At 41.8% G+C, this 25986-nt stretch overlaps 1 protein-coding gene across 1 annotated transcript; it reads left to right on the top strand.

Moving 5' to 3' along the window:
• Positions 1 to 461: 461 nt before the first annotated feature.
• On the top strand, positions 462 to 24742 carry LOC308075647 (cathepsin Z-like; the record flags this gene model as incomplete). Its single annotated transcript, XM_080415595.1, has 6 exons — positions 462 to 580; positions 22798 to 22961; positions 23210 to 23389; positions 23899 to 24046; positions 24216 to 24378; positions 24617 to 24742. 6 exons carry the CDS (start codon positions 462 to 464, stop codon positions 24740 to 24742), a joined length of 900 nt encoding a protein of 299 aa, XP_080271721.1.
• Between the last annotated feature and the right edge of the window lie 1244 nt (positions 24743 to 25986).

The following is a 25986-nucleotide window of genomic DNA, read 5'->3' as shown; positions in this document are numbered from 1 at the left end:
AGGCTGTGGTGCTGCACAGAGAAACGGGAGACATCAGTATTCAAGTCACCTGCTGTACAACATAAAGAGCATGCTCACTGTAGACATGTAGGCAAAGAGAAGCCAATGCAACACGGCTTGCATGCATACAGGCATGCACACTCACTGTGCTGCAGGCTTAAACTATACGTGTGTGCAATCACAAAGACACAGGCTAAAGTACATGTGTGCAACCACAAAGACACAGGCTAAGACACACATGCACGCACACGCACACAATCTCCAAGCAAACAAGCAAGCTTCATTGAAATGAACCGCATACTGCCCAGCAAGCTTCACCTTTAGCAACTTGGCACTTGTGTGTGTGTGTGGGTGGGGGGCGGCTTCAGCACATGATTAAAAACTTGACAAAAGGTCAGAAGACATCACAGCGTGGCTGCAAGTCCGTCAGCAGGTTGCAATATGAGTACCTTGCCTACAGTATGACTGCGGCTAATACAGAACAGCGAAAGAATGAGTGGAAGAAGGTGGACGGGAAGAGAAAGGCGGGAGGGAGCGTTACAGGGGAAGAGGAGGAGAAGCTGGAGGGGGTGAGGGGGCGGTGAGGATGGATATGGGTTGCGCTGCTATGCGGTCACCTTTCAGAATCCCTTTGAAGCCGAGCTTTGGAATTACAGTCCCCAAACAAACTGGGGAAAGTTCCTGAGACACAAGGCCATATGATTGAAAACCATTAGAGGCTTTGTTCACAGCAAAGCGCCTGAGAAAAAACATGATCACGGCTCAAATCGGGACTTTGCTCTGAGCTCTGTGTTCTGTAGACTTTCTTAGTCATATGGAGCACTGCCAAATGAAGCCACGAAAGGCTCCGAATCAAGGGAACCTCTCTTACATCTTTCCCTCTCTGGCATAATCCTTTATTTTCAGCAGGGGGTATTTTGTCAGTGCCAGGTGGCGTAGTTCTAACATTGTTATGGGTCATATTATCAGTAATATCAGACATTTGGGGGAGTGTAATTAACCTCAGTAAAATGTAATAAAATGGAAGCTAATGTCTCAAGACAAATGCTGGCATGTTTGCAGTAACAAGAGGCGCCCTGATGCTGTACTGTCTGGGGGAATGCCCTGCAACGCACCCGCTCTGGTAAGTGGTAACAAACGGCCTCACAGATATCACAGAGAAGCTGATGTTCCAAAATATACTCTTTATACCAGGAGACAAAGTTGTTATATACTACAACAGATATTTTGATTGGTAATATTGGTTTGTCTTGCTGCTTGTTATGAATTGGGAGATAACAATTATCAAAACATCTATAAATCAACCAATATTGCACTTAAAAAAATTGTTTTGAGGGTCAAGGATCACAATGAAACTATTCTTAAAGTGATCACACGAGGCATGCTGGTGTGAAAATGAGTGATTCCATTACAATATAATCACATTTTTACCAATTATTATTATGCCAACATTTTTAGCCATCTGCAAAATAATAGCTGTCTTCACCAATGTGTTCATAAAGGTGTCTTCTAACACCTCTCAATTACTTCCAACCTATCTCCCCTGGGAAACTTTGTGGGAGCCAATCAAAGTTGAGAATTGCTTCCAACCCAACGTTTTCGGTCCATCTTTCAGCAGCGGGCAAAGTGGGCTCAACAGGGCAGGCAGCTGACCGCGTTGCCCAGCGTTGACGTTTCTGCTCTGGGAAACTCCGTGGCAGCCAATCAAAGTTGAGAAGACCTGGTGTGAAAAACTGGAAAAAATATAAATTGGCCAATATGAGCTTGTGGGATGTCTAACTAGGGGCTACATGGGGACGCTGAATCACAGCTCCAGCTGCAGCTCTAAGGCCAGTGTCTTGGTCAAGGGCAGCGGCATGAGTCCCTGAACCAGCTGACTATAAAGGGGCATCCCTGTATGCTTTCTCTATGGGTGAGGGCTTTGTTATGGATCGTGTCAGGGTCGCTTTCTTTTAGGTGGTTATGCAATTGAAATGCTCTCTTCTTTACTTTGATAGTGATTGGGTATCGTCTTAATTCTGCTCTGCGTGCGATGTTTGTTGTTTTCCGTAGGGTGCGGAGGATGGATTTGCAGGGTTCAATAATAATACGTCAAACATATATACCCAAAGTCGCTTTACAAAACAAAGCAAAATAAACAACTTTATAAGGAGAGAAATAGGTAAAATAGGTAAGAATTGAGCAAAGAGAAACACATTAAAATAAGACTAAAAGGCATAAAGGGAGATTTGAAATATACCATATAGAGGGAGATGGGTTCCATAATAACGTAGTCTGATATCTTTAACCAGATTTTAATCCCTTTGATGGCATAGAAAGCCCTTGATGGCATTGAAAGCCCTTCTTACCTTTTCTCTCAGGTCGTTCGTGGCTTTGCTAAAGTTTAATGACATGCCCAGAACAGGGATGCCTATAGGGTTAAAGTTGTTAGCATTTCCACGTCTCTAGGCTACGTTAAAAAAAAATCCTATTCCGGATCTATTTTTAGCGGTGTTGATGGTGGTGGCGCCATGCGGACGGGGTCCAGGTGAAGCTAGGTAAACGAGGAAGGGAAGACAAGAGGAGAGAAAACAGCACAAGGGAGAAATTCTGAACTGTCACACGCTGCGTTGCAGCACAATAACATCTAGCCACAGTGTTATCACAAGGGCACTTTGTCAGTGACATCCCGCTACCACGAGATTTATGGCGGCTGACTCGGGGGCACGTTATTAGCATGGAAACTGAAGGCCTGTAGCCGTGCGCGTGCAACACATGGGTTGGGCAAGCACTATACTGTATGTGTGTCTGTGTGTCACTGCATACACACATGCACAGTGTGTCTGTGTGTGTGTGTGTGTGTGTGTGTGTGTGTGTGTGTGTGTGTGTGTGTGTGTGTGTGTGTGTGTGTGTGTGTGTGTGTGTGTGTGTGTGTGTGTGTGTGTGTGTGTGTGTGTGTGTGTGTGTGTGTGTGTGTGTGTGTGTGTGTCTGTATGCGCGTGCATGCGCGCGCATGCGCTCGTGCGTATGCATGTGCATGCGTACGTGTGCGTGTGTGAGCGAGTGTGTGTTCATGAATGTGCACCTTTTTATTGTATCTGTCCACGCAGATCTGTGTGCATGCCGTGCATGTATTCATGCATGAATGAGTGTGCGTGTGAGACTGTGTGTGTGCAGGTGAACGTTGTGTGCGAGCATGTGTGCGTGCGCGCACGGCCCCCCTCCTCCCCAACGCCCAGCCGCCATCACTTGCCCCCCCTCCACCCCCACCCCCTCCCACCCGCCTGTCAGTGCTACGGGCCTGTGATTGGGGGCCCTGGGCTCAGTCGCCACGGAAACAGCACCAAAGCAAACAAAGGGGTGGAACAGAGCCGAGGGAGTACGGTGACACAAAGGAGGGCTGCCTATTGCCTAGTGCAGTGGAAGATTTCTGCCAGAGAGACCACCGCACAAAAAGCCCCCCCAGCTCAGCTGAATGGCCCAGCAGCATCTGGGTCGATGTGTCGTGAAACTGGATATTTGCTTGTATTTCGGTTATAAAACGACACAGGTTCTGTAATGGGTAATACTGTATTCCTGAAGGCTTGTTGTCGATATACTGTGGTGTGTCAGCTTTTGTCTGCATTTTCCAATGAAAAACCTCTTCTTCTTCTGTACACCCTCTCCTTAGAAATGCTTGATTAGCATATATATATATATATGCAAAGGATGACAATAAGAGATCTGAGGAGTTAAATTGCACAACATTTCCGTGCTTTGCCATGCAGTGTGCCTATTATGAAGTCAGTCCAAAGTCATTCAATTTAACCGCCGCTTATCAGCGTACATTTTGTGAGTCGAAAGGCCACTGATGACTATAATAAACGGAGAAAGTTTTGATATCTCTTTAATTTGTCTGCAGTCAGGCTAGACTGTTCCAATCAGTGTATTATTTCACATCACAGCGAATACAACAAAATGTGTTGAACCGAGATTAGCGAATGCTAAAGAACATTAATCCGATTACAGCAAATTAAACTCCAGACCCCCCTAACATCACATGAATTACATTTATAAAGATTGGGGTGGGGCGGAAATATGTAACACTCCAGTTATCAAAGTATCCCCTAAACTACTGGAACGTTTCGTTTTTGTGCAAGAGAGATGAAAGAAAAACATACAGGAAGTCACTTTGATAAGGCCCAAGGAGGATTAAATTCTTTTTTTTTAAGGAACGTCTGTGGTTGGTCCTGTCCAGCCCACGACTCATTAAGAATGGCCTTGACATTAAGGGCCCTCTCTCTCTTTTAACCTGTCGGCAGCCCTGTTGCCGAGATCAAACGGACAGGGCTATAGGTGAGGGCAGTTTGAATGGCCTAAAGCCGCTCATTCATCCTTTTTAAAGACAGGAAATCAGACTAAATGGAGTTCCAGCTCCTCCCCTCTCCTCTCTACCCCGACTAAAGGATCCTTCTGAGGCTCTGGAGTCTTTTTTTCAGGCAAAGAATTTCAAGTGGCTGTGCGGGCCCTTTGAAGGGGGAGGGGGGAGGAGGGGGGTGGGGGGTGGGTGTGCAGTAAAACCCGGGATTAGTTGTGTCAGAGAAACACACCTGCGTTTGATACGTTGTCAGGAGGCTTTTTTCCTAATCACTAAATTCAGGAGAACCAAAATATAGGTTGTCAAAATAACAATTTGAGGTAGTTTTTTTTTGTGTGTTTTTACAGCGCCGTCTTGTAGACATCAGAAGACTGCAGCAGAGAATATTATTTGTAGACTTTTCTGTGTTTTCAGACAATGTCATGCACTATACTGCTTAACCACCTACCTAGGGGTCTGTTGACTTGGGCCCCTCCCCTTTTCCCTCTACAATAAAATCTCTCACACTGATCTACATGTACAAGCTCACGACGCATTGCAATGCCACACATTGTGAGCCTATTTTCACATAATTTTCACGTCTTCTTCCCTCTTATTGACATACCCAGAATAGGGATGCAAGGGTTTATGTGGTTACATTTAATATCCTATATTAAAATTGCCTTGTGGGTGGAATGTGGACAGTGGGCGGACGTCACAAATGTAACATCATTCTGGACATAATTCGGCAATCACTGCTCTGATCTGCGCAATATTCCTGGCATTGGCCAAAGTAATATCATTGTGTATAGATATTAGTGTGGAATCTCTGTGTGGAACCTGCATTTCCAAGTGGCGGATAAAAAAAATAAAGTCTCTGGTGATAAACCCGCCCCACATTTGCATACTGGGCCCTGATTGGTGCCCCACAACTTTGGGGGCAGCTAAATCCAATCACAACCGAGGGGGGCCAGACTAATCTGCCGAGGGCTTCTTTTCTTTTTTTTGCACTGGCAGATTCGTCTGGTTTTCCAGGCTAGCGCAATATATATAAACTATATTAGAAGGCCGCATAGCAGCCTGAAAATCAAGTCATATAAAATGACTGGGTTCTCCAGGTAACACAGGGGTAAAGTTCCTACCCACCACCATGGAAACCGATGTGTGATTCCACTGCGGTGCCTCCAGCTTGGCCACAATTGTTCCATGTTGACGTTTGGGAAGCCGGCAGGGGAGGGCGATCTCTCTGTCCTTTATACACGGTCGGTTGTTCAGCGGGGAAGTAGAGCTGGGATTGATAGAGTGTTCCCCCAGACAAATAACATTTGATCTAATTTAACTCAGTTGTTTATGGCGTTAATCAGCAATCAAGGCAAGCTCTCATATAATTAATTGATTTACTGACTGAAATAAATTGGGGCGATGCGAGACCTTGACGTTTTCCTTTATGCCCCCCATGCCTTTCAGCTTCTCTGCTCTCAGCTGTCACACAAATATCCTCCCCCCCCCCCCACCGTAAACATCTTTATATTTGAACAACACAGCCGGAGGTACCGTGCTTTCATTGGCTCATTGCAATTCCACCCTGCTGCTATTAATCTTAGCCGTGTTACGTTATTATACCTTATTGATCCCTGTGGGGAAATTCGTCCTCTGCATTTGACCCATCCTAACTATAGGAGCCACTGAGCAGCGCCGGGGGACCAGTTGCAGCTCTAAGGCCAGTGTCTTGGTCAAGGGCAGCGGCATGATTATGTCTTTTTTTTGGGGGGGGGGGGGGGGGGGGGCTTCGACCCAGAGGAAATGTTTGTCCACATGCACAGAAATACCCCAGTCAGGTTCCAATCCAGGACTTTCTTGCTGTGAGGCAGCTTTGCTAACCACTCGAGTTGAGAGCATGTAGATCTGCTATTTTCGGCCAAATGTTCACCTATCATGACATGCCCAGAATAAGGACCGTATAGTTCATGTGGTTAACCCACATGGCAAACTGTGAGAACAAACAGTTACAACAAGCTGCTGTAATAGCAATGTATCAGGGGCATAGGTTTGACATTGCAGGCAGTGTAGTTGCACTGGATCAGTGGGATAGGTGGGGCCCTTGGGTGGGCGTGTGTGTTGGGTGGAGAATGGGCCTTTGAAAGTGATTCAGATTAACACCTCAAATGTACACGGTACACCTGTGTTTAAAGAAGAACTCACTTAAAACTACAAACAATGTCATGTTGCCATTTTGTTATGTACCCTATACCCCCGAAAAGACCATGTTTTTTATTTGTTTTGGTCTAATAGTCTTAAAAAAATGATAAGTTTTGACAAGTTGCAACTGGAACCCGTTGCAACCACTTGCAACTACTTGCAACAGAACTGCACCGACCTGCAACAGGTCAATTTGGACCGCTGCAAGTCGTTGCAAGTTGAAATTCGTTGCGTTGCGAATCATTGGTGTGGACTTGGCTTTAGTTTGCTAGCTTTAAAGTTGAGTAATTATTGTGCTCTTACAGATCCTGAGGAAATAAAATATAATGGTATAAATAAATCCTTCTAGCTTCTTGTTGAGACTTTTTATTGGTAGCTTAGGCTATGTTAAACTAAACTTGTCGATGCTAGCTACAATGTAAAGGTCTTGTTATTATATTACTGCCATTATTTACTGTAAGTCATCTCTCTGAAGAAGGCCATCAGCCAAAAAAAGAAAAAGAAAGGAAAAAAACATGCAAACATATTAAGTAATACCCACTGGAGTGGGAAATAGTGGTATTTTCTTTCCATTTTCTTTTTTTCGGTCAAAGATGTGATACAACTGAGGTATAATGTTACAAGGTTGTTCACTGGTGATGAAGCTCATATCATACCACAGTATCAGTATCCAGCTAGCCTCAGGGCTGGTTGTTACATAAATACAGCCACCGCACAGCTGCATAACCTTATACTCAGTCTCTCTCTCTCTCTCTCTCTCTCTCTCTCTCTCTCTCTCTCTCTCTCTCTCTCTCTCTCTCTCTCTCTCTCTCTCTCTCTCTCTCTCTCTCTCTCTCTCGTTTCCCCCTCACTCTCTTTTAGTCTCCCGAGCTTCTCCTGCCCATCTACCTCCTCCCATCTCTGTATGTGTAGTTCCCTGTCCGGCTCTCTTTCTCTGACAGGTATTGAATGATTGATATCAGGGCTGCTTGGTGAAATGGTGTTTCCAATTTTAGCCTCCCTCACTTGGCACTCCGGCAGCAACAGGTAAATTGGAACGCCAGATCAGGAGTCCATCTGTAAATAGACGCTGATGAATTATTTTTCAGTGACAGCCCTAGATATATGAGTGATGTAGCATGTTACACAGCAATATTGGCATGCAGTCTGACAACGTATGAAAGCCACAATACACGTGTCGTGTGTGGGATTGTGTGTGCATGTTTATGGAAATATGTGCACATGTTTATGCGTGTGCGCACACACTTGCACATTCCCGTGGGGGTCTGTTTTTATTGATGTCATTTTTTGGAAAACAGCTCCCTGTCACATTAGTGCATCAGTGTTTCGTAGCCTATGTAATTATTTCTGTGGCATTTCGATATTTAGCAATCCTGACCGGATCAGGGAGAAACTGTGAATGGAAAGGAAATGAAGAAGGCAACCATTTGTAGCATGACATTGACATTTAAGATTTGGCTTTTGAGGCATTCTGCTCTCTCCCCAGAGTGCTTATAAGTGCAACGGTAGAAGAACCTTAATTTACCTATACAGAGGTGGCTCAGCAGGTGACACCGTGCCACAAACGTCAACGTCAACACAGAATCGTAGACCGAAATGCATTCAAGGAACATTTGCAGCGCAGTTCAACCAGGCCTTTGAATATTTGGTTTATGTGAAAGATCAAATAATAACATGTTTGACAACTTCAACTTCAAATGTACTGTATTGTCAATTTGTCCCATCACTAGTTTACAGTACCTGTATAAAAGACTAGGTGAAATTGTTTTTGTACAAGCTTGCCACCTTTTGCAGTAACCAAGAAAATAGTTATAAGGGTAAAGAATAGAGCAAGAAGCAAGGGAAATAAAAATATAACACTATGGAGAATATTCAATGCGAAATATACTGTACATAAGGTACATGGTCAAAATAGAAATTCTTCTTGTTCAAGTAAAGAAACATTTGCAGCACATTTAAATATCAGCAGATATAGAGTGAGAGTCTCTTGTATAGGTGAGAGACATCATTTAGTGGTAGATAGATATCAAACATAAAAGCAGTGGTGGAAAAAGTTCTCAAACGTTTTACTTAAAAGTATCAATACTCTGTTACAAGTAAAAGTCCGGTAATCAAAATCTACTATAAAGTAAAAGTACTCATTATGCAGAATCTCCCGTTTCATGTCTGAAATGTATTTAATTTGTTTTTGAAAATAGCAGATCTACAAGCGCACAATGTGTCGCATCGGATCGCAATGCATTGTGAGCTTGTAGATCGACTATTTTCAAATGGCCGAAATGTATATGGGGCTGAAGTGGTTACTGTATGTTTTGTGATAATAATCAAAATCTACAAAGTAACTAAGTTTTCAAATAATTGTAGTGCAGTAAAAGTGCAATATTTGCCTCTGAGATGTAGTGGAGTAGAAGTAAAAGTACAGAAAATTGGAAATACTCCAGTAAAGTAAAAAAATTTACTTAAAGGTTTTTCTTTGGTTAAAATAAGTGTTAATTAGCTCTATATTCTGATAGTACTCATTGCTATAGAATGTTTGTTCAGTAAAAGGAGTCTCCCATGTCTCTCCAGCTCTTTATCAAACAGAAAATGCATTTTCAGTGCTGTCTCCTGATTGGTTTAAATGTTGTCACCTACCTGAAAATGTACTATATTCTGTTTACTAAAGAGCTGGAGAGACCCCTGTGACCGAACAAACGCTCTGTAGCAATGATTACTATCAGAATATAGTACTTTAACCTTTTTAACAAAAATAATAATAATACCCAAAAATATCACTTACCCTACCTTTAAGCATAGGACTTGAGTAAATGTCTTAGTAAAACTTAGTTACTTTACACCACTGCATAAAAGTAAATACACAAGTGATTGTGCTTGTGCAGCAGCTGTGGAGTGTAATCAACGTCATATACATGAAGTGGTAATGCCTGTTTGAGGTCCTGTGTCATCAAGACTGAAACAGTTGTTGTTGTTAATTAAAGCAGACTGTAACTTCTTTAATTAATTTCTGGTCTATCTGTTTTATTTTTTTGAATATTGTTTGAGTATTTTTCTGTCTTCTCATTCATATATTTAATATTGATGTATATTAATGTATATTCCTGTTGACTATTGTGTTCTGTATCTCAGCTACATTGAAAATGAGGGCCTGCCCCTCGACTGTACTCCGAGTTGAAATAAAGGTTATGATGATGATGTTGTTGGGGTATTTGTAGGAATGTAACGATTCACACAACTCACGATACGATTCTATTCACGATATTAGGTTTATTTTTCAAGATTTTTTAAACACAAAATTATTTTCCAGACAAATGACATTTTTTCTTTTTTTAATATTATTTCTCTTACACAAATACAGTATTTTCTTCAAAGTACATTTGCACATACAGTAGTCCAAAAGGTGGGCAGCCGAAAAACTGGCTGCCATCTTGAACAATGAACAAAGAATTCTGCGCGGCCCAAGGTTGATGATGATCAATTATGGTGGCATAAAGGTTATCTGAGCCAAATGTCATGCTTGTACCACCAACTGAACTATTCTTTCAATCAGCAATTTCCCGCCTGACTAATTCAGAAACTGCTATCGTTAAAAGCAAAACGAGAAGATGGGTGACTTTTGAGAAGGTAGGAAAATAAAATAATGGAACACATTTAAATGGTTGCGAGTTCAATCACTGGAAAAACCTAAATCACAGTCTCATATCACACTAATTTAAAAAAGAAATTGTGAAAAGACTTTCTTCCCTTTGTCTGTCTATCTTTTCTAAGCTCATGAGGCCAGAAAAATGGGTCATTTTAATCATCCGAATCTCACAAAGCAACCAGGCCAAGTTATCTACCAGAGACATGTGGGTCAGGGTCCATCTTGGCTCCCCGCACGGTCGGTCTCGGGTCCACAACACTCCCTCAGCTGTCACTCGTGATTAATCTACTAATGGCCACATGCAAATTCTCTAAATAGGCCCTCCTGGAAGTGAGTGTACAACTAATGGGTGTCGGCGGGGAAATGTTTAGCCATGTCATGCATATGTATGAGCTCGAATATTTAGCAGCCACGCTGCCTTGGATCACTATCTGCAAAATGAGTGGGCCGACGTGTACGGTGGTCCAGCGCTTCATGAGAATTAGTGGCTGACCACCTGTCTTCGTTTCTAGCGTAGAGTAACAGATGGAGAAAACAGCCTGCACAACGCCGACGTCTTCCGAATGAAACAGGGACGTCTGTGTGTGTTAAAACGCCACTGTCTTCCCTCTGTAGATCGTCTGATGTCTTCCCTATAAATGGTCATATTAAGTTGCATTTGCCCGTGTTGTCTGACAGATATTGACAGGTTTAAATTCCTAGCCGACGTGTCCTTGAGCAAAGATGGTGAATCCCCTTCCTAAATGATTTACTCTTCAGAAGAGCATCCAGACTCAATAGTGGAAGGTGACATTGCATAACAAACATTGTGATGATGGACCGATGACTGATGGAGAAAGCTGTTGGCTGTTTGCACAATGTGTTCCTGTATATCAGGGGCGGTCTGTACCGGTATAACACAATCTGTTGACATGTTTATTGTCCCCTGTCAAAGAGGAGTAGAAGTAAAAGTACAGAAAATGGGAAATACTCCAGTAAAGTAAAAATTCCTCAAAAGTGTACTTAAAGTAATACTAGGTAACTTTTTCAACAAAACTAAAGTTAAATTGTATATCTTTTGTGAGTGGCAAAAGTTTCACAACACCCACTCCATGAATTTCACCCCCGAAAGCCTTTTATACATATATTTTCTATTGAACGGTGATAGGGGTGTCTTTCCCGCGAAAATGACGTCATCTGGCCGGAAAACGGAAGCGGAAATGCACCGGTTTCCTGTTTAGCCAGGAACTACCGCACCGGTTTCCTGTTTGGCCAGGAACTACCGCGCTAATAACAAAAAGGAAACTCACGCTGATTTTAAGAGATTGTATGATTTGAAGATCGAAAAACAACAGAAAAAGAAAACACAGCTCACGGTAACTAAAGCTCCACTGGCTAAGAGAAATGATCCACAGATCGTATAAAACAATAAAAAGAACGCTTTTTGAAACGCTTCCGTCTTCCGGTGAAAACGAATGGAATTCTGGGTAACAGAGGAATAAACGAACGGCCTGCAGTGGCGGTAATGACCAGCAAAGGCTGCAAAAAATCGTTATTTGTGGACCTGCATTGTATAACTTTAAGTACAGTACTTGAGTAAATGTACTTAGTTACTTTAGACCACTGATGATTGAGATCTTATTTTGTAAGCACTTTAGTTTCAGGAATAATATATACCCATAGTGACTTTATTTTCATTTTCATTCCAGGGGTCATTTAGTGACAGCATGGGAATGCATTTCTTGGCTCAGTGGTTGTCTCTTTTTGACACAAAATGCTACATACTCTATGTGCCTGGATGAAAGGAGGTGGAAAAAAATGATCATCCAGATGAGCCTGGCTAGACATCCTTTGGTCTGAAATTAATATTCATCACAGGCTTGCCCTTGCTTCTTCAGAAAGTCCCAAAACACAAATAATCTCTAAAGTCTTTGGGACACATCTGGTGCTGCCATGTGCCTCGGATAGTATTTAGTAGATCACATCAATGAAGAAATCTTTAGATTAGAAAAGCAGGAAATTGCTTCTGTCAAGCCCACTCAACAGGAGGGAGATAGCTCTTGCTTGAATTGAGTCACAATTTAACAAAAGACAAGAAAAAAGAGTAGTAATCTAACATGGCATCTTGATAGCATTTTTTCATGGAGACGAGAGGCATATGATATGCTCTGGCAGAATTATGGTGTGCATTGTGCATTTCCCAGCAGCTATTTTGTAAAACATGCATGATTGACCCATTAAGACTAGGAACGCATCTGTGTAACCACTTTGGCTATTAAAAAATAGCAGATCTACAAGCACAGAGTGCCGCGCTACGAGCTTGTAGATCTGCTATTTTAGAAAAATCTTGAACATTTTGTGCAAATATTTGAATATATATATATTTTTTAAAGGGAACATTTTTAACTCAAATCTTTGCTACTGGGGGACCGTCCCTGGAACAAAATATTTTGAGATGGGGGTCGGTGGCCAAATACATAATTATAAATTTGGGGTTCCTTGACATGAAAAGGTTTGAGCACCACTGATATCACAGCAACATACTGTTACATGTTAGGATTTAGAAGACATTTGTAGAATCCACCAGAAACAAAGATTTAAGTTACAAATGTTTTCTTTAAAAAATATATATATAAATATTAAAAATGTGATGATTTTTCAAAAATAGCAGATCTACAAAATGATACAGATTCTTTCCCCCGTCTAAATGGGTTAAAATGTGCTCACGCTACTGGCTGAATGGTGACTGGTTGAGAAAAGATGCTCAGCCCATTTTAGTACGGCCACTGGTGAACCACACTCAAATGACATCCAGCTGCGTGTGATGATGGCTCTATTAGATGTATATGCCCTTCATAAATGATGTCATTTTACTGCTGTGTTCCAATCAAGGTCTTTCAATATCATATCATAGCGAAACATGCATGGCATTGTAAGCCTATTTTAAAGGAGCAGTTCACCCAAAAAAACGACTTATTTTCAATCAATTACACACCCCACCATGGAGATTTTTTTGTTTTTGTCGCATTCCTAAGCCAATATTTTGATGACCGGTGGAGTCTCCGGTAGTGTCTCCTATGTCTGATTTAGAAGGCATTTGTAGAATGTGAGCCTCAGGTCTTAATGGGATAAATGCTGAATGAAATCTGTTGCTCGCTGCTTCAAATTGAGATGGAGGGTAGGTCATCGGTCAATAGGAGACTCAGTTATCAAACTATTGGCTCAGGAATGCGACAAAAACAAAAGAATGTGTAATTGATAGAAAATAATATTTTTTGGGGGTGAACTACTAACCTGACAGTGTTTCACAACCTACTTCCATCTGGTATCTCGGTAGCCCAACCGCTGAAGAGGGCGGTCCCTTTTTTCAAGCTACTTGGCAGGTGATTGGATCATGGAACTCCAACCAATCATATTGACATATCGCCATGACGTATAGTAGCTGCGCCAGCAGGAACTGTGTGTAGTACTATTCAACCACGATGAATAGTGAAAGAACTATAATGGAACAGGCGCTTCTCGATGGCGTCACACCCGGTCTCGCCAAGATCCCGCCTCTTAGCTGCCGCTGATTGGTTCCACTGGGTGTGGTGTCGGTTTAGACTCCAATCTCTGAGCGATCCCAGATGGAGGCTGTATTGTGAACTTGTTAACTCAATATGGCCCCATCTGGCGGAGTCAGGTTAGCGAACTACTCCTTTAACTCCCTCATTTAGCTGCTACTTTTAACCACGCACCAATATGCATACATTATAATATGCACCTTATATTTTTACACTGTCCGTAAGATATTTGACCAGTTCTTTCATTTTCTATTTCTTTAGCTCTTTCTTTTCAGACATCCCGAATCCCAGATAAGCTTGATGTTGATCTACAGCACTATTGAACTATTGAATAGAGCCACTGCACCACTCTGGAAAGCAGGGTTCAGGCTCAACGCATACAGCACGGTGGATATTACTCGCATGCGTTTCCAATTAAACATTTGACATAGCTTCTATAAATGTTTAATAAGCACAATCCATAAATGCTAAATTAAATCTGTTGCTCTGCTGCTTTAAATTGAGATGGAGGGTTCTGTAGGTTGCTCACTCTGTGGGCTACCTTTATGTTGTAGAGTGGTGGAATTTTCTTTTCTTTTTTTTTAAGAACTCAGACATTCCTCTTGTAACCACTTTAATGGCCAATACCTCCTGGTCAAGAGGTGGTCGTTGAATGGTCTAATTCTACAGGATTAGTCCTCTGTGCCGGTGATCCCGGCGCTGCCAAACAAATGCGACCTTGCGACGGGGGCTTCTGTGCATAAAGAGCCATACATTGACTTTGCAGGGTGTGTGTGTTTGTGGGGGGGCCTGAATGGGGGTGAATCACACTAATCCCCCTTGGCCCCCCTTCTTCTCCCTCTCTCGCAAAAAATCTTTTTTGGCTTTGAAAGAAATCATAATAATCACATCACAGCAGTGTGCGTATGTGTGTGTGTGTGTGTGTGTGTGTGTGTGTGTGTGTGTGTGTGTGTGTGCGTGTGCGTGTGTGCGTGTGTGTGTGTGTGTGTGCGTGTGCGTGCGTGTGTGTGTGTGTGTGTGTGTGTGTGTGTGTGTGCGTGTGTGTGTGTGTGTGTGTGTGTGTGTGTGTGTGTGTGTGCGTGTGTGTGTGTGTGTGTGTGTGTGTGTGTGTGCGTGTGCGTGTGCCTGCGTGCGTGCGTGTGTGTGTGTGTGAGACCAGTGGTGGAAGAAGTACTCAGATATTTTACTTAGGTAAAGGTACCAATACCACAATATAAAAATACTCTGTTACAACTAATAGGCCTGTGTTCAAAATGTTGCTTGAGTAAAAGTACAAAAGTATTGGCATCAAAATATACTTAAAGTACCAAAAGTAAAAGTGGTAAAATGTTTGAAAATAGCCGATCTACAAGCTCACAACGCGTCGCGATGCGACGCATTGTGAGCTTGTAGATCGGCTATTTTCAAATATCCAAGGTATAAAATAGGGCTAAAGTGGTTAATGTATGTTTTATAATATAATAATTTATATCCGCAAAGTAACTAGTAACTAAAGTAAAAGAAAAAGCTCGGAGCTCATGGGGTTGTGTGTGTGTGTGTGTGTGTGTGTGTGTGTGTGTGTGTGTGTGTGTGTATGTGTATGTGTGTGTGTGCGTGTGCGTGTGTGTGTGTGTGTGTGTGTGTGTGTGTGTGTGTGTGTGCGTGTGCGCGTGCATGTGTGTGCGTGTGTAGGGGACTTCTACTGAAACATCAGCCGATTGGGAAAAGAGGAAATTCAATGCCAAGGCAAAAGCCTATAGACAGGAGAACCAACCAACCAAACTCACATTGTGTGTCCCGACGTGCTTTTTAGCTAATGTGTTGTTGTTCAGTCTGACCGTGAAAGTTGAGAAAAGAGGGCATGATGGGGTGGACAGGACTACAGAGAAGACCTGGGCCAGACCTGTTACGGCTACACAAAACGAAGCGCCTCATGTGTGTGTCAGGTGACCTTTTGTTCCGAGCGGGGCTCAGTTCTGCAGGAGTGCACAGTCAAATAAACAGTCAATGTTCCAAAAGAATGGATTCCTCTCCTGGCTCTCGAGTAACATCCAGCCCAGAATGCAAAGTGTTCTGTGGAGGTTTTTATTGGGGATACTCGAGCAAGACAGGCGTGGCCTTATAACCCATTAAAACCATGAGGCCGATTCTACGAATGTCTTCTTAAATCTTAACAGTTTTCTGAAAAAAACATATCAGTGCTACAGTATATCAGTGGTGCTCAAAGTTTTTCATGTCAAGGACACCCAAGATTATATGTATATATAAGCAAAGATTTGAGTAATTTGTTTTTGCTATATATATATATATATTCAAAGATTTGCACACCTTTTGAAGATTTTTGAAAAATAGCAGATCTGCAAGCGCTACGAGCTTGTATATCTGCTATTTCTAATTTTTCCAAAGTATAAAATAATGCTTTTTAGCTAAAAATCTAAAATGACACAGATGCTTTCCTGGTCTTAATGGGTGAAGACCACAGTATACAGGCATACTACATCTCACGATGCAATCAGTTCATGAGTGGCGAAGTTACGATCAAACCGGGCACCAGTGTTTGGCAAACTTATGTTTAAAGGGATAGTTCACCCCAAAATGTTCTTATTTTCTATCAATTACACACCCCATGAAGCCTTGAATTCATGGAGATTTTTTAGTTTTTGTCACATTCCTAAGCCAATAATTGATGACCGGCGGAAAGATGCCAATGTCTCCGGTAGGAGACGCAAAGTTGACACTTTGATTCTCCTACCGGAGCCGCCGCCGGTCATCAAATTATTGGCTCAGGAATGCGACAAAAACAAAAAAACATCCACGAATTCAAGTCTCCATGGGGTGATTAATCGATGAAAAAAAAGTGTGTTTTTTTGGGGTGAACTATCCCTTTAACACCTTTACCGCCGGGCCCGTAGTTCTACGGGCCGTTAAATCCAACGGTTAAGCGCCGAGCCCGTAGTCCTACGGGCTGCGGTCTTTTCGCGCATGCGCGGTCCGGGTGCACTTTCGGAATTTTTTTGATCCACTTCCGTTTCCGGTTTGATGACAGGAAATAGAATTATTTGGGATCCGGTTTCGACGATCACGCCCGCTCCCATTCTACAGACGAAACTGAAACTCAATTCTCTTCCTGTAGTTTTTTCTCCTCGCATTTCACTGTTTAACGTAATCCGCTCTAACTCAAACATGGATGCCCCGTTTGACACGCGATCTTCACTGGGAGATACAGGGAGATCTCGCGGATGTAAACAGACCGTTCACGGCTCAATCTTAAGGATTTTAACAAGATCTATGGCGACATGAAAAAAACAAAAAAACAACAAAAACACCTTGGCACTGGTGAGTACATTATGAGATTAACCTCTGGCGGTGGATGTGTTAAACATCAGCTTAACAACAACTGTCTCTCAAATGTGATTCTCGGCTCAGTAGTTATGAGTGTCTCATCGTATCATTGCACTGCTGACGTGACAGGGCTGCCCTCAACCTCCCCGCCCTTGTCTCCTCAAACCCCTTTAATCTATCTGACTTTTAGTCAACTGCGGGGGCCCAATACTTTATCGGCTTTCTGACAAGCCCGGTAAAGATCATTAGGGACTGCACATCGTGCGGGCTGAACCCCCAGTCCCCATTCCTCAACTCTTTGCCCCTTGACCTTATTCCAGTTACCTTGCTCCATTAAAAGCCATTTATGACTACGACGGCTGAAATGTACTTAACAAGTCTGTCATCGCCAATGCTTAGTTAGTGTTCACAGGGCCAATCGAATGTGAAATGGCCCACTGGGTGTTAAAAACCCCCAGCGGTGAACTTTCAGGTTGAGGGGATTCCGGTGGGGGGCTGGACAGGTTGCTCCAGCGAAGAGGCAGGGAGGCTCGGAGCGGCACCTTTGAAATCCTTTCAAGTGGAAAATGTGGCTGTTTTTTCTCACACAACAAGGAGTCCTTATGCGCTATAAAACACGTCTTAACAAGTAAAAACTGCCCGGCTGAATCTTGTGTCATGGCTTGTTTATTTTAATCTCTCCTTCAAGAAAATGAAAACAAAGCTCGATGTTGACGAGGTGAGGTTATTTGATTGATTGATTGATTGATAACACTTTATTAATCCCCTAAGGGGGGACATTTATAAAGTGCATTTGTTTCAGATTTCCCCCCCCCTTCCATACTTGACAGTACAGTCAAGCGAGATGGGGTGGAGAGGTTAAATAAAAGGTGATACGGTTTACTGCAATTAGGCTACAGTAGAGAGCCTGACCGATTATTTTTGGGTCCAATGCTGAACCCAATTTGGGAGAGATTAAGTCCTACACCACCAATTAGGATGTTTTGTCCCAAAAAAGTATAATCAATTTGAAAACTTTGACACACACACACACACACACACACACACACACACACACACACACACACACACACACACACACACACACACACACACACACACACACACACACACACACACACACACACACACACAGACAGACAGACAGACAGACAGACAGACAGACACACACACACACACACACACACACACACACACACACACACACACACACACACACACACACACACACACACACACACACACACACACACACACACACACACACACACATCCTCCTAATCCATCTACACAAACCCTAGAAACACAATTTTCACAGATATACGTACCTACAACAGTATACTCACACGCAACACACAAACCACTGTGCGTGTTTGAATCAATCACCTGGCTTATGAGAGCAGTAATGATGTTGCTCAAGTTAATGAGAAAGGTGACATGCTCATGAAGGCGGTAAATGACACTAATCAGTGAAATCTCCCACTGATGGGCCTGTAACAAGCCATCATGACCATGAATGAACCATCCATTACTTTGGCTTTTAAAATTGATGTACAGTATTTGTTAAATGCAGTGTGCGGTGCATAGAGGTTTGAGATCCTGTTGAGGTTCAGTTAAACTCTGTCTCCTCATGATTGAGGGCATATTACCCGATTGCAAAAACGCCCTTACCAAAACAAATGATCATCAACAAACCCGGTGTACATTTTGAAGGTTACGTACATCCTGCAGTCGGTATGATCAGCAAAACGAATCAAGTGCATCTGTTCCGAGTATGTTGATATATTTCGTACGTCTCCCATTGTAAAGGGCTGCAATGAGAAGCGTTCATTGCTCCAGTAGAATTGCTCACTGACCAACGGCAGAAGTTTATGGGTGCACTGACCAGTCCCAGTTGCAGTGGTGGAAAGTAACTAAGTACATTTACTTAAGTAATGTACTTAGGTATAATTTTGAGGTATTTGTACTTTACTTGAGTAATTCCAATTTCCAATACTTTTACTTCTAAAAGTCTTATCGGGCCAAGAAATAGACATACTCATAATAATGGGAAGGCATATCAGGTTTTTTAGCGTATTTGCTGGGAGATTAATTGTAAATGACATAATTCCATAATAGATCTGAGACTTTGTAATAACATGTAGAGGGAAAGAGAGAGCAAGAGAGAGGGGAGCGAGAAATAAATGTAAAAAATATGCTCATTTGAGACAGGAAACTGGTAATTGGAAAACAGTCAGCCTTATTTGCACTAGGTGTCCAGTTCACTGGCAGCTCTGGTGATCATTTTCCTTCCTCTAGATGATTGCCAATCAGGACATCTAGTTTTCCCCATATATCTAAATATTAATAGTCTCCATTACAGGAAAATGACTTTCATATCCCATCATCCCTTTCTGGTGGGATTAGATTTTAATCAAGGTATTAAACATGTCACTCTATTCTTGCAGATAAGAGATTGTGGCACAGCGTGGTGGGACCGTGTCTTTGTTATGAGACATAGTAGATGCAGGAGTTTGTTGTGTAAGAGGCATCTGGATGATATCAACATGAATTCCGATGTCACTTGGCTTGCACTCCATCTAATAAACCTGAGGCCATAACAGCGATGTCCTGATTACTGGGCAAGTACAAGTACAAGCTTACATGGCACCTACAGAAATATTAGTTGGAATGTGAGAACCTTCCATTGACATCCCAGAAAAACTCAACAAGGCCGAGTCTGCATATTTTATCTAGTGGAAGTGGGTGAGAGTTGGCACACTTGATTCCCATAAAGGCTTGTTGCCCCAAACTGGCTGCCTCAAGTTGCTCTGGAAAAGAGCACAAGGTCATGTTATATGCATTGTAAAAAAGGCGTTATTTAATTCAAACCGTGGTGTTTGAATTCAGAGGTGGAAAGTACATTTACTCAAGTACTGTACTTAAGTACAATTTTGAGGTATTTTTACTTTACGAGAGTTTTTAAAAACAATACTTTTACTCCATTACATCTCAGAGAGTCAGAGACAAATATTTAACTTTTTACTCCACAACAATTATTTGAAAACTTTAGTTACTAGTTACTTTGCGGATTTAGATTATTATTACAAAACATACATTAACCACTTCAGCTCTATCTAAACTTTGGCCATTTGAAAATAGCCGATCTACAAGCTCACAACGTATCGCATCGCGGCGCGTTGTGAGCTTGTAGAGCTGATATTTTCAAAAGATTTTTATACATTTTATACACTTGAAAACTTGTGAAATGGGACATTCTGCATAATGAGTACTTTTACTTTTGGTACTTTAAGTATATTTTGATGCCAATACTTTGATACTTTTACTCAAGTAAATTTGGAACACCAGACTTTTACTTGTAACATAGTATTTCTACATTATAGTATTGATACTTTGATACTTGATACTTAAGTAAAACATTTGAGTACTTCTTCACATTCACCGCCAAAGTTTTTTCATAATAAAATCACCCACTGCCAGGGTTTTTATAATTTTTTTATAGAAACAATGTGAATTATTTGTCCGTTTATTTTTTAACATTGAAGTGAATGGATTTTTTTTTTTTTTGTTAGGGTTAGGGTTATAAATGTATACTCAAAAATTAGAGAAACCTTTTAGGAATTCAAAAACAGAATAAAAGAAAATAATTAAAAGGGGAGAATTCTCCCTTCAGACCATTGACTGAAAAGGGGAGAATTCTCCCCTTTGGCGGTGAGTGTGTTAAACTTTTGATTTGATTAGACAAAATGCCATTTTGTTCAGATATCCACATGTCAAACACATTTTTATTTATCTATTTGATTTGCCATTTTACATGACATTACATGTTAAAACTGAAGGGTGGCCACAGAGTAGCAGTCAACTTGTATTTATTTTCATGTGTATTGCCAATCTCTGCCTCCTGAATGAATGCACCTCACAGCTGAGAGCAATAAAGCTTGATTGGGAGTCTTCATATCACAGGGTTTAAAGCTTCACCCAAGAAGAACAGCAGTTAGGTGTGTTTCCTCTCCAATTCAACATGGCCCACATTGTTGGTTTCTTGTTTATTCTCATGACTTCTGCTGTTTTGGCCAAGAACTTTTTTCAAGAGAAGACTCGTTGCTATAAGCCCATGCCGAGGAAAAACTTTGGCGCTACGTAAGATTTTCCTTTTCAAGTTAACCTGATTTGATTGAATATATTAGGCAAAAAATGTAAACAGCACAATTACATTTATAATACTTTGTCCAAAAAGGTCCTTGCGGTCTTGTTTCCATTGGGGTCCTTGGTATTCAATTCATAGACCTGTATAGTATGATGTACATAGTCTTTAAGTAGGCCATTAAGAGGGCATGTTAATGGGGTGTCTTGTGTGGTGTTTTCAAAATACTATCCATTGAAAGCAATGTGGTATTAGTTGGTTAAAGTCATGACTGTAAACTCTAGCTGAGGTTTGCATTGCAAAACGATCACTTCTGAACATTATTGAGTAGTCTACAGAACCATCAGTAAGTTAAAGGGATATTTCACTTAAAAAACAAAATGTGGGTCATTTTATCGTCTCCTCTGGCTTTTGGGAGCACCCCAGATCGTTTAAGTTGCTTGATTCAGTATTTAGATATTTGATATTAATTTGTATCAGACACGCCTTGTAACTTTAAACTATTTTAACCATGTTAGATTCATCGGAAACACCCGTCCTTGGTTCCGGTGACTTTTTTTCAATTCCCCCTTTTTTTTTTAAATAAAAATTTCAATAAAATTAATTAAATGAGAAAATAAATACAGCCCCCTTACAGGGACAGCATGAGTCACCAGAACCAAGGACTGTTGTTTTCGATGAATCTATCATGGTTAAAATGGAGTTTGAAGTTACAATGGTTTGTATAGGAAGGGGGCGTGTCTGATAAAAATGACTATCAAGCAACTTAAAACTGTCTGGGGGGCTGACAAAAGCCTGAATAGGTGACTTTAAAAAAAGAGTGAAATATCCCTTTAAATCAAACTTAACACTTTTGACCCAGTTCAGTTTCTGACTGGATTCCGCCTGTTCAAGATGGTGCAGGAAATGGTTAAGTTAGACTTCCAATCTAGGTTTGTAGACCTATAGTGTTGGTTCATTAGTAGTATAAATGTACATGCATGATCACCTCTTTTGTGGCTCTGCACTGAGTACAGTGGTTATGTGGTTGGTTTTATGTGACCCGAGCAATGATTTTAAATTCCCACTTGCCTCTTCCAAGAGCATGTTCAGGCTAAGCCACACTAGAGTGCTTAAAGGAGGAGTTCACCCAAAAAATGACTTATTTTCTATCAATTGCACACCCTATGAAGCCTTGAATCCATGGATTCTTTTTAGTTCTTGTCGCATTCCTAAGCTAATAATTTGATTCCCGTCTCCTACCGGCTAATGCATCCGGTAGGAGACACAAAGTAGATTATTTGTGTCTCCTACCGGAAATACACACGGTCATCAAATTATTGTCTTAGGAATGCCACAAAAACAAAAATAAATCCATGAAATCAAGGCTTCATGGGGTGTGTAATTGATAGAAAATAAGTAATTTTTTGGGTGAACTCCTCCTTTAACTGCAGTACATGTTCACAAATGTAATGTTAGGACCTTTTTAGAAAGTCTCAATGTGGACACTGGTTGCAAATGGTCTACAGTATTATCGGCTCTCTTGGCATACTTAATGCCTCAAATGTTTATGCAGACACGCTGCCTGTAGAACAGTTTGACATTTGTGTATTTTAAAAGGAACTTTACAAAGTGTTTTACATTCCATGTTCGACAGAACCACTCCTCGTCCACATGAGCAGCTGAACCTCAATGAACTGCCCAAGTCCTGGGACTGGAGGAATGTCAAGGGCATCAACTTCGTCAGTGCCACCCGGAACCAGCACATCCCACAGTACTGTGGCTCTTGCTGGGCCCATGGTAGCACTAGTGCTCTGGCAGGTATGACCACACAGGTTATTTTGAGCTCTCAATTGCCCAGCCAGTCCACTTTAGTATTTGGAAGTAGCTCCAACTTGTTAAATGGAAAGTAGCCATGGGTTCTTAAGAAATACAGTTATCTTTGAATTGAGCCTGATCTTGCAAAAATTATGAATGGTTTTATGTTGAGCTTGGGCCTGTTAACTTGTGAATGTTCCACAAACGGGTGTGGCAGCTACTAAAAATCGATGTGTGAATTCACTTGTCAGATCGAATCAACATCAAGCGAAAAGGGGTGTGGCCATCTGCTTACCTGTCTGTCCAGAATGTGCTCGACTGTTCTACAGCGGGCACCTGTCATGGAGGAGACCATGCTGGGGTGATGCAGTATGCCAATGAACATGGCATTCCAGATGAGACCTGCAACAACTACCAGGCAATTGACCAGAGTAGGTATTGGGCTTCAATGCCCAAGGGGTATTGTTAAAGGACTACTTCACAGATTTTCAACATAATTGGTCTTCTCACTAATGCTCATATGGTGGCACCATTTCTGTCTACTTGCGTCTCAGAGGAGGGCTGTGGACAGTTGAGAAACCTGCCTGTCATCGGTAGGCAGGTTTGGTCATTTCAAGTTTGTTTTTTTCCCCCTTTTTATTTCATGAACAAAAACATTCACTTCAGCATGCTAACTTTCCAGGAAGAGACAGGCTGTAGTTATTAGCTTGGAATCTCCATCAATGATGTCATTGGTATGCCGTTTCTGAAATGTCTATAGCCCACCATGAGATGCAGAGTGAGTAGATGGAAATTGTGACATCTTATATTGAATATTATTAGGGGGGACCAATTAAATGCGCTCCAACATGTTATGCTTCAAGTGTGAGGAGTAGGCTGACTTGATCCTTGGTTAGTACGTTGAATGAGCTTCAAGCAGTCTGCCTTTGATCATCCACAGAGTGTGACCCTTTCAATGTCTGTGGGACCTGCACACCCAAGGCGTGCAATGTTGTGCAGAACTACACCAGGTGGAGAGTTGGTGACTATGGAGCAATTGTGGGACGGGAGAGTATGAAGGCAGAGATCTATACTGGAGGGCCCATCAGGTTTGTTTTTTTAACTTGACTAAATCATACATTACCATCTGATGTAAAAGTTGGGCAATTCAATATTCCAGTATTCCAGGATTGGTTTTCTTAAAGTACACAACTTTTATTGTATATCGACGGGCTTGGAATGCATGCCTTTTCATAACTTTTAGTTTTCTCACCCCAGCTGTGGGATCATGGCTACGGATAAGCTTGTGGAATACACCGGGGGGGTGTATTCTGAGTATGTCTATACTGCTGACATCAACCACATAATCTCTGTGGCTGGCTGGGGAGTAGAAAATGGCACTGAATACTGGATTGTGCGTAATTCATGGGGAGAGCCATGGGTAAGTCTCAAATAACTAAATCATTGGGTGATGGCTTTCAAGTGTTTAATGAGCGGTAACTTATGGATTTTTAAATGTAGACTTAAACACTACCACCACAGAACTGGGGACCCAGGGTAATGCCCCCCACCCCCCGATTCCCAAGTAAATTGCTTTCACCTGGTGTTTGCAGGTTTAAATTAGTCTTAAAATGATTGGCATGGAAATGAGTACCATTTCTTGACTTTTCTTTCCATAGGGCGAGAAGGGCTGGGTGAGACTTGTTACGAGTGCTTATAAGGGAGGCAGTGGAAGCCGCTACAACCTTGCCGTGGAGGAGGATTGTGTTTATGGGGACCCAATTGTACCCACAACCTACCTCTAGAACAACGGCCCACCAGTCTGCTTGGGCTATAACCACATGAAATCCAGCCAAATTACTGCCTCATGTGCTGGCTCTTGTAGATGCTACCCTGATACAGTCTTATTTTTTTAAATAAAGCATCAAATTGAACATTCCTTGTATGCACTTTTTTTTTGTCCTTGCATGATTGAAATGGTTTTATTTTTTCCCCAGGGGGATAACATTAAAAGGGATTTACATGGTTTATTTTTAGGGACTAAAGCTAACAACCCAAGTATGTAATGGTAATTACTTTGCTGTTGCAAATTTGTATAGCACAGACCATAGTGTCGCAAAATGTGAGTTCCTACTTTTGATGGACTTTATTTTACCTTGCCAATACAAGGTGTAATCCACCCCTTGCTCACTGACTTGGCGTAATCTTGCCACAGTGGTGAGCTGCCTGTGATTTGGATGTTTCCACTGCACACATGCCTCAATACAACATGGAATGTGAGGGACATGTCCCTCGATATTGATCCCAGAACTATAGGGCAAACTGACACGCTTTCCAATGACAATATGCAACCCTGTGATTTTCAGCATGATCGATGTTCAGCAAACAAGTCTGCCTCTGCATCCATGTGGGGCCTTTGACACTAAATTCCATCAAGCGAAAGCATACTAGTTTAACTGTTCTTTAATTAATACACACTCCAAATGATTAAATGCTCTGTTATGCAAGCCCTGTAAATGCATGTGTGCTAAAAGTTGCCCTGTATATCTATGAAACCCTGAATTGCATAGATGAATAAGATGTGCTACAGTTCCATTATGTATCCTGAATTGCATAGATTTCTCATTAACTTTGTTACATGTTCTAATGACAAAAAGGGACTGAAAATGTTGCTTAGTCTTGGCCCCACCAGCAATAGGATGCTAATGCATTGGAACCACTTTGTAAGGGAGCAACATTGCCGGGGCTTAGACTCTTGGGACGTTTATTTGCTGCACTTAACCAGTCAGTCCCAGTGCAGTTGCATGCAGACGCTATCAAAATATCTCTTCAACGCTTAGATTCACAAGTATTGTGGGCCTAAACTGTCATCGTTGGTGTGGCATTCCTCATGTGTCCGCAATATTCCACTAACGGTGTCCAAGTGTGACTAATGCATTAGCACCCTTCAGAGCCATATGTAGTACTGGCAAAAAAACCTCTTCCCTATTTATTTGAAGAACCATGTAGACTGAATAGGGTGCACAGACAGTTAAAATGCAATAAAAGC

Source organism: Gymnoscopelus braueri (assembly GCF_963280865.1).
Source record: "Gymnoscopelus braueri genome assembly, chromosome: 20".
Classification (NCBI taxonomy): Eukaryota; Metazoa; Chordata; class Actinopteri; order Myctophiformes; family Myctophidae; genus Gymnoscopelus; species Gymnoscopelus braueri.
This window is presented reverse-complemented; position numbering and strand designations above follow the sequence as displayed.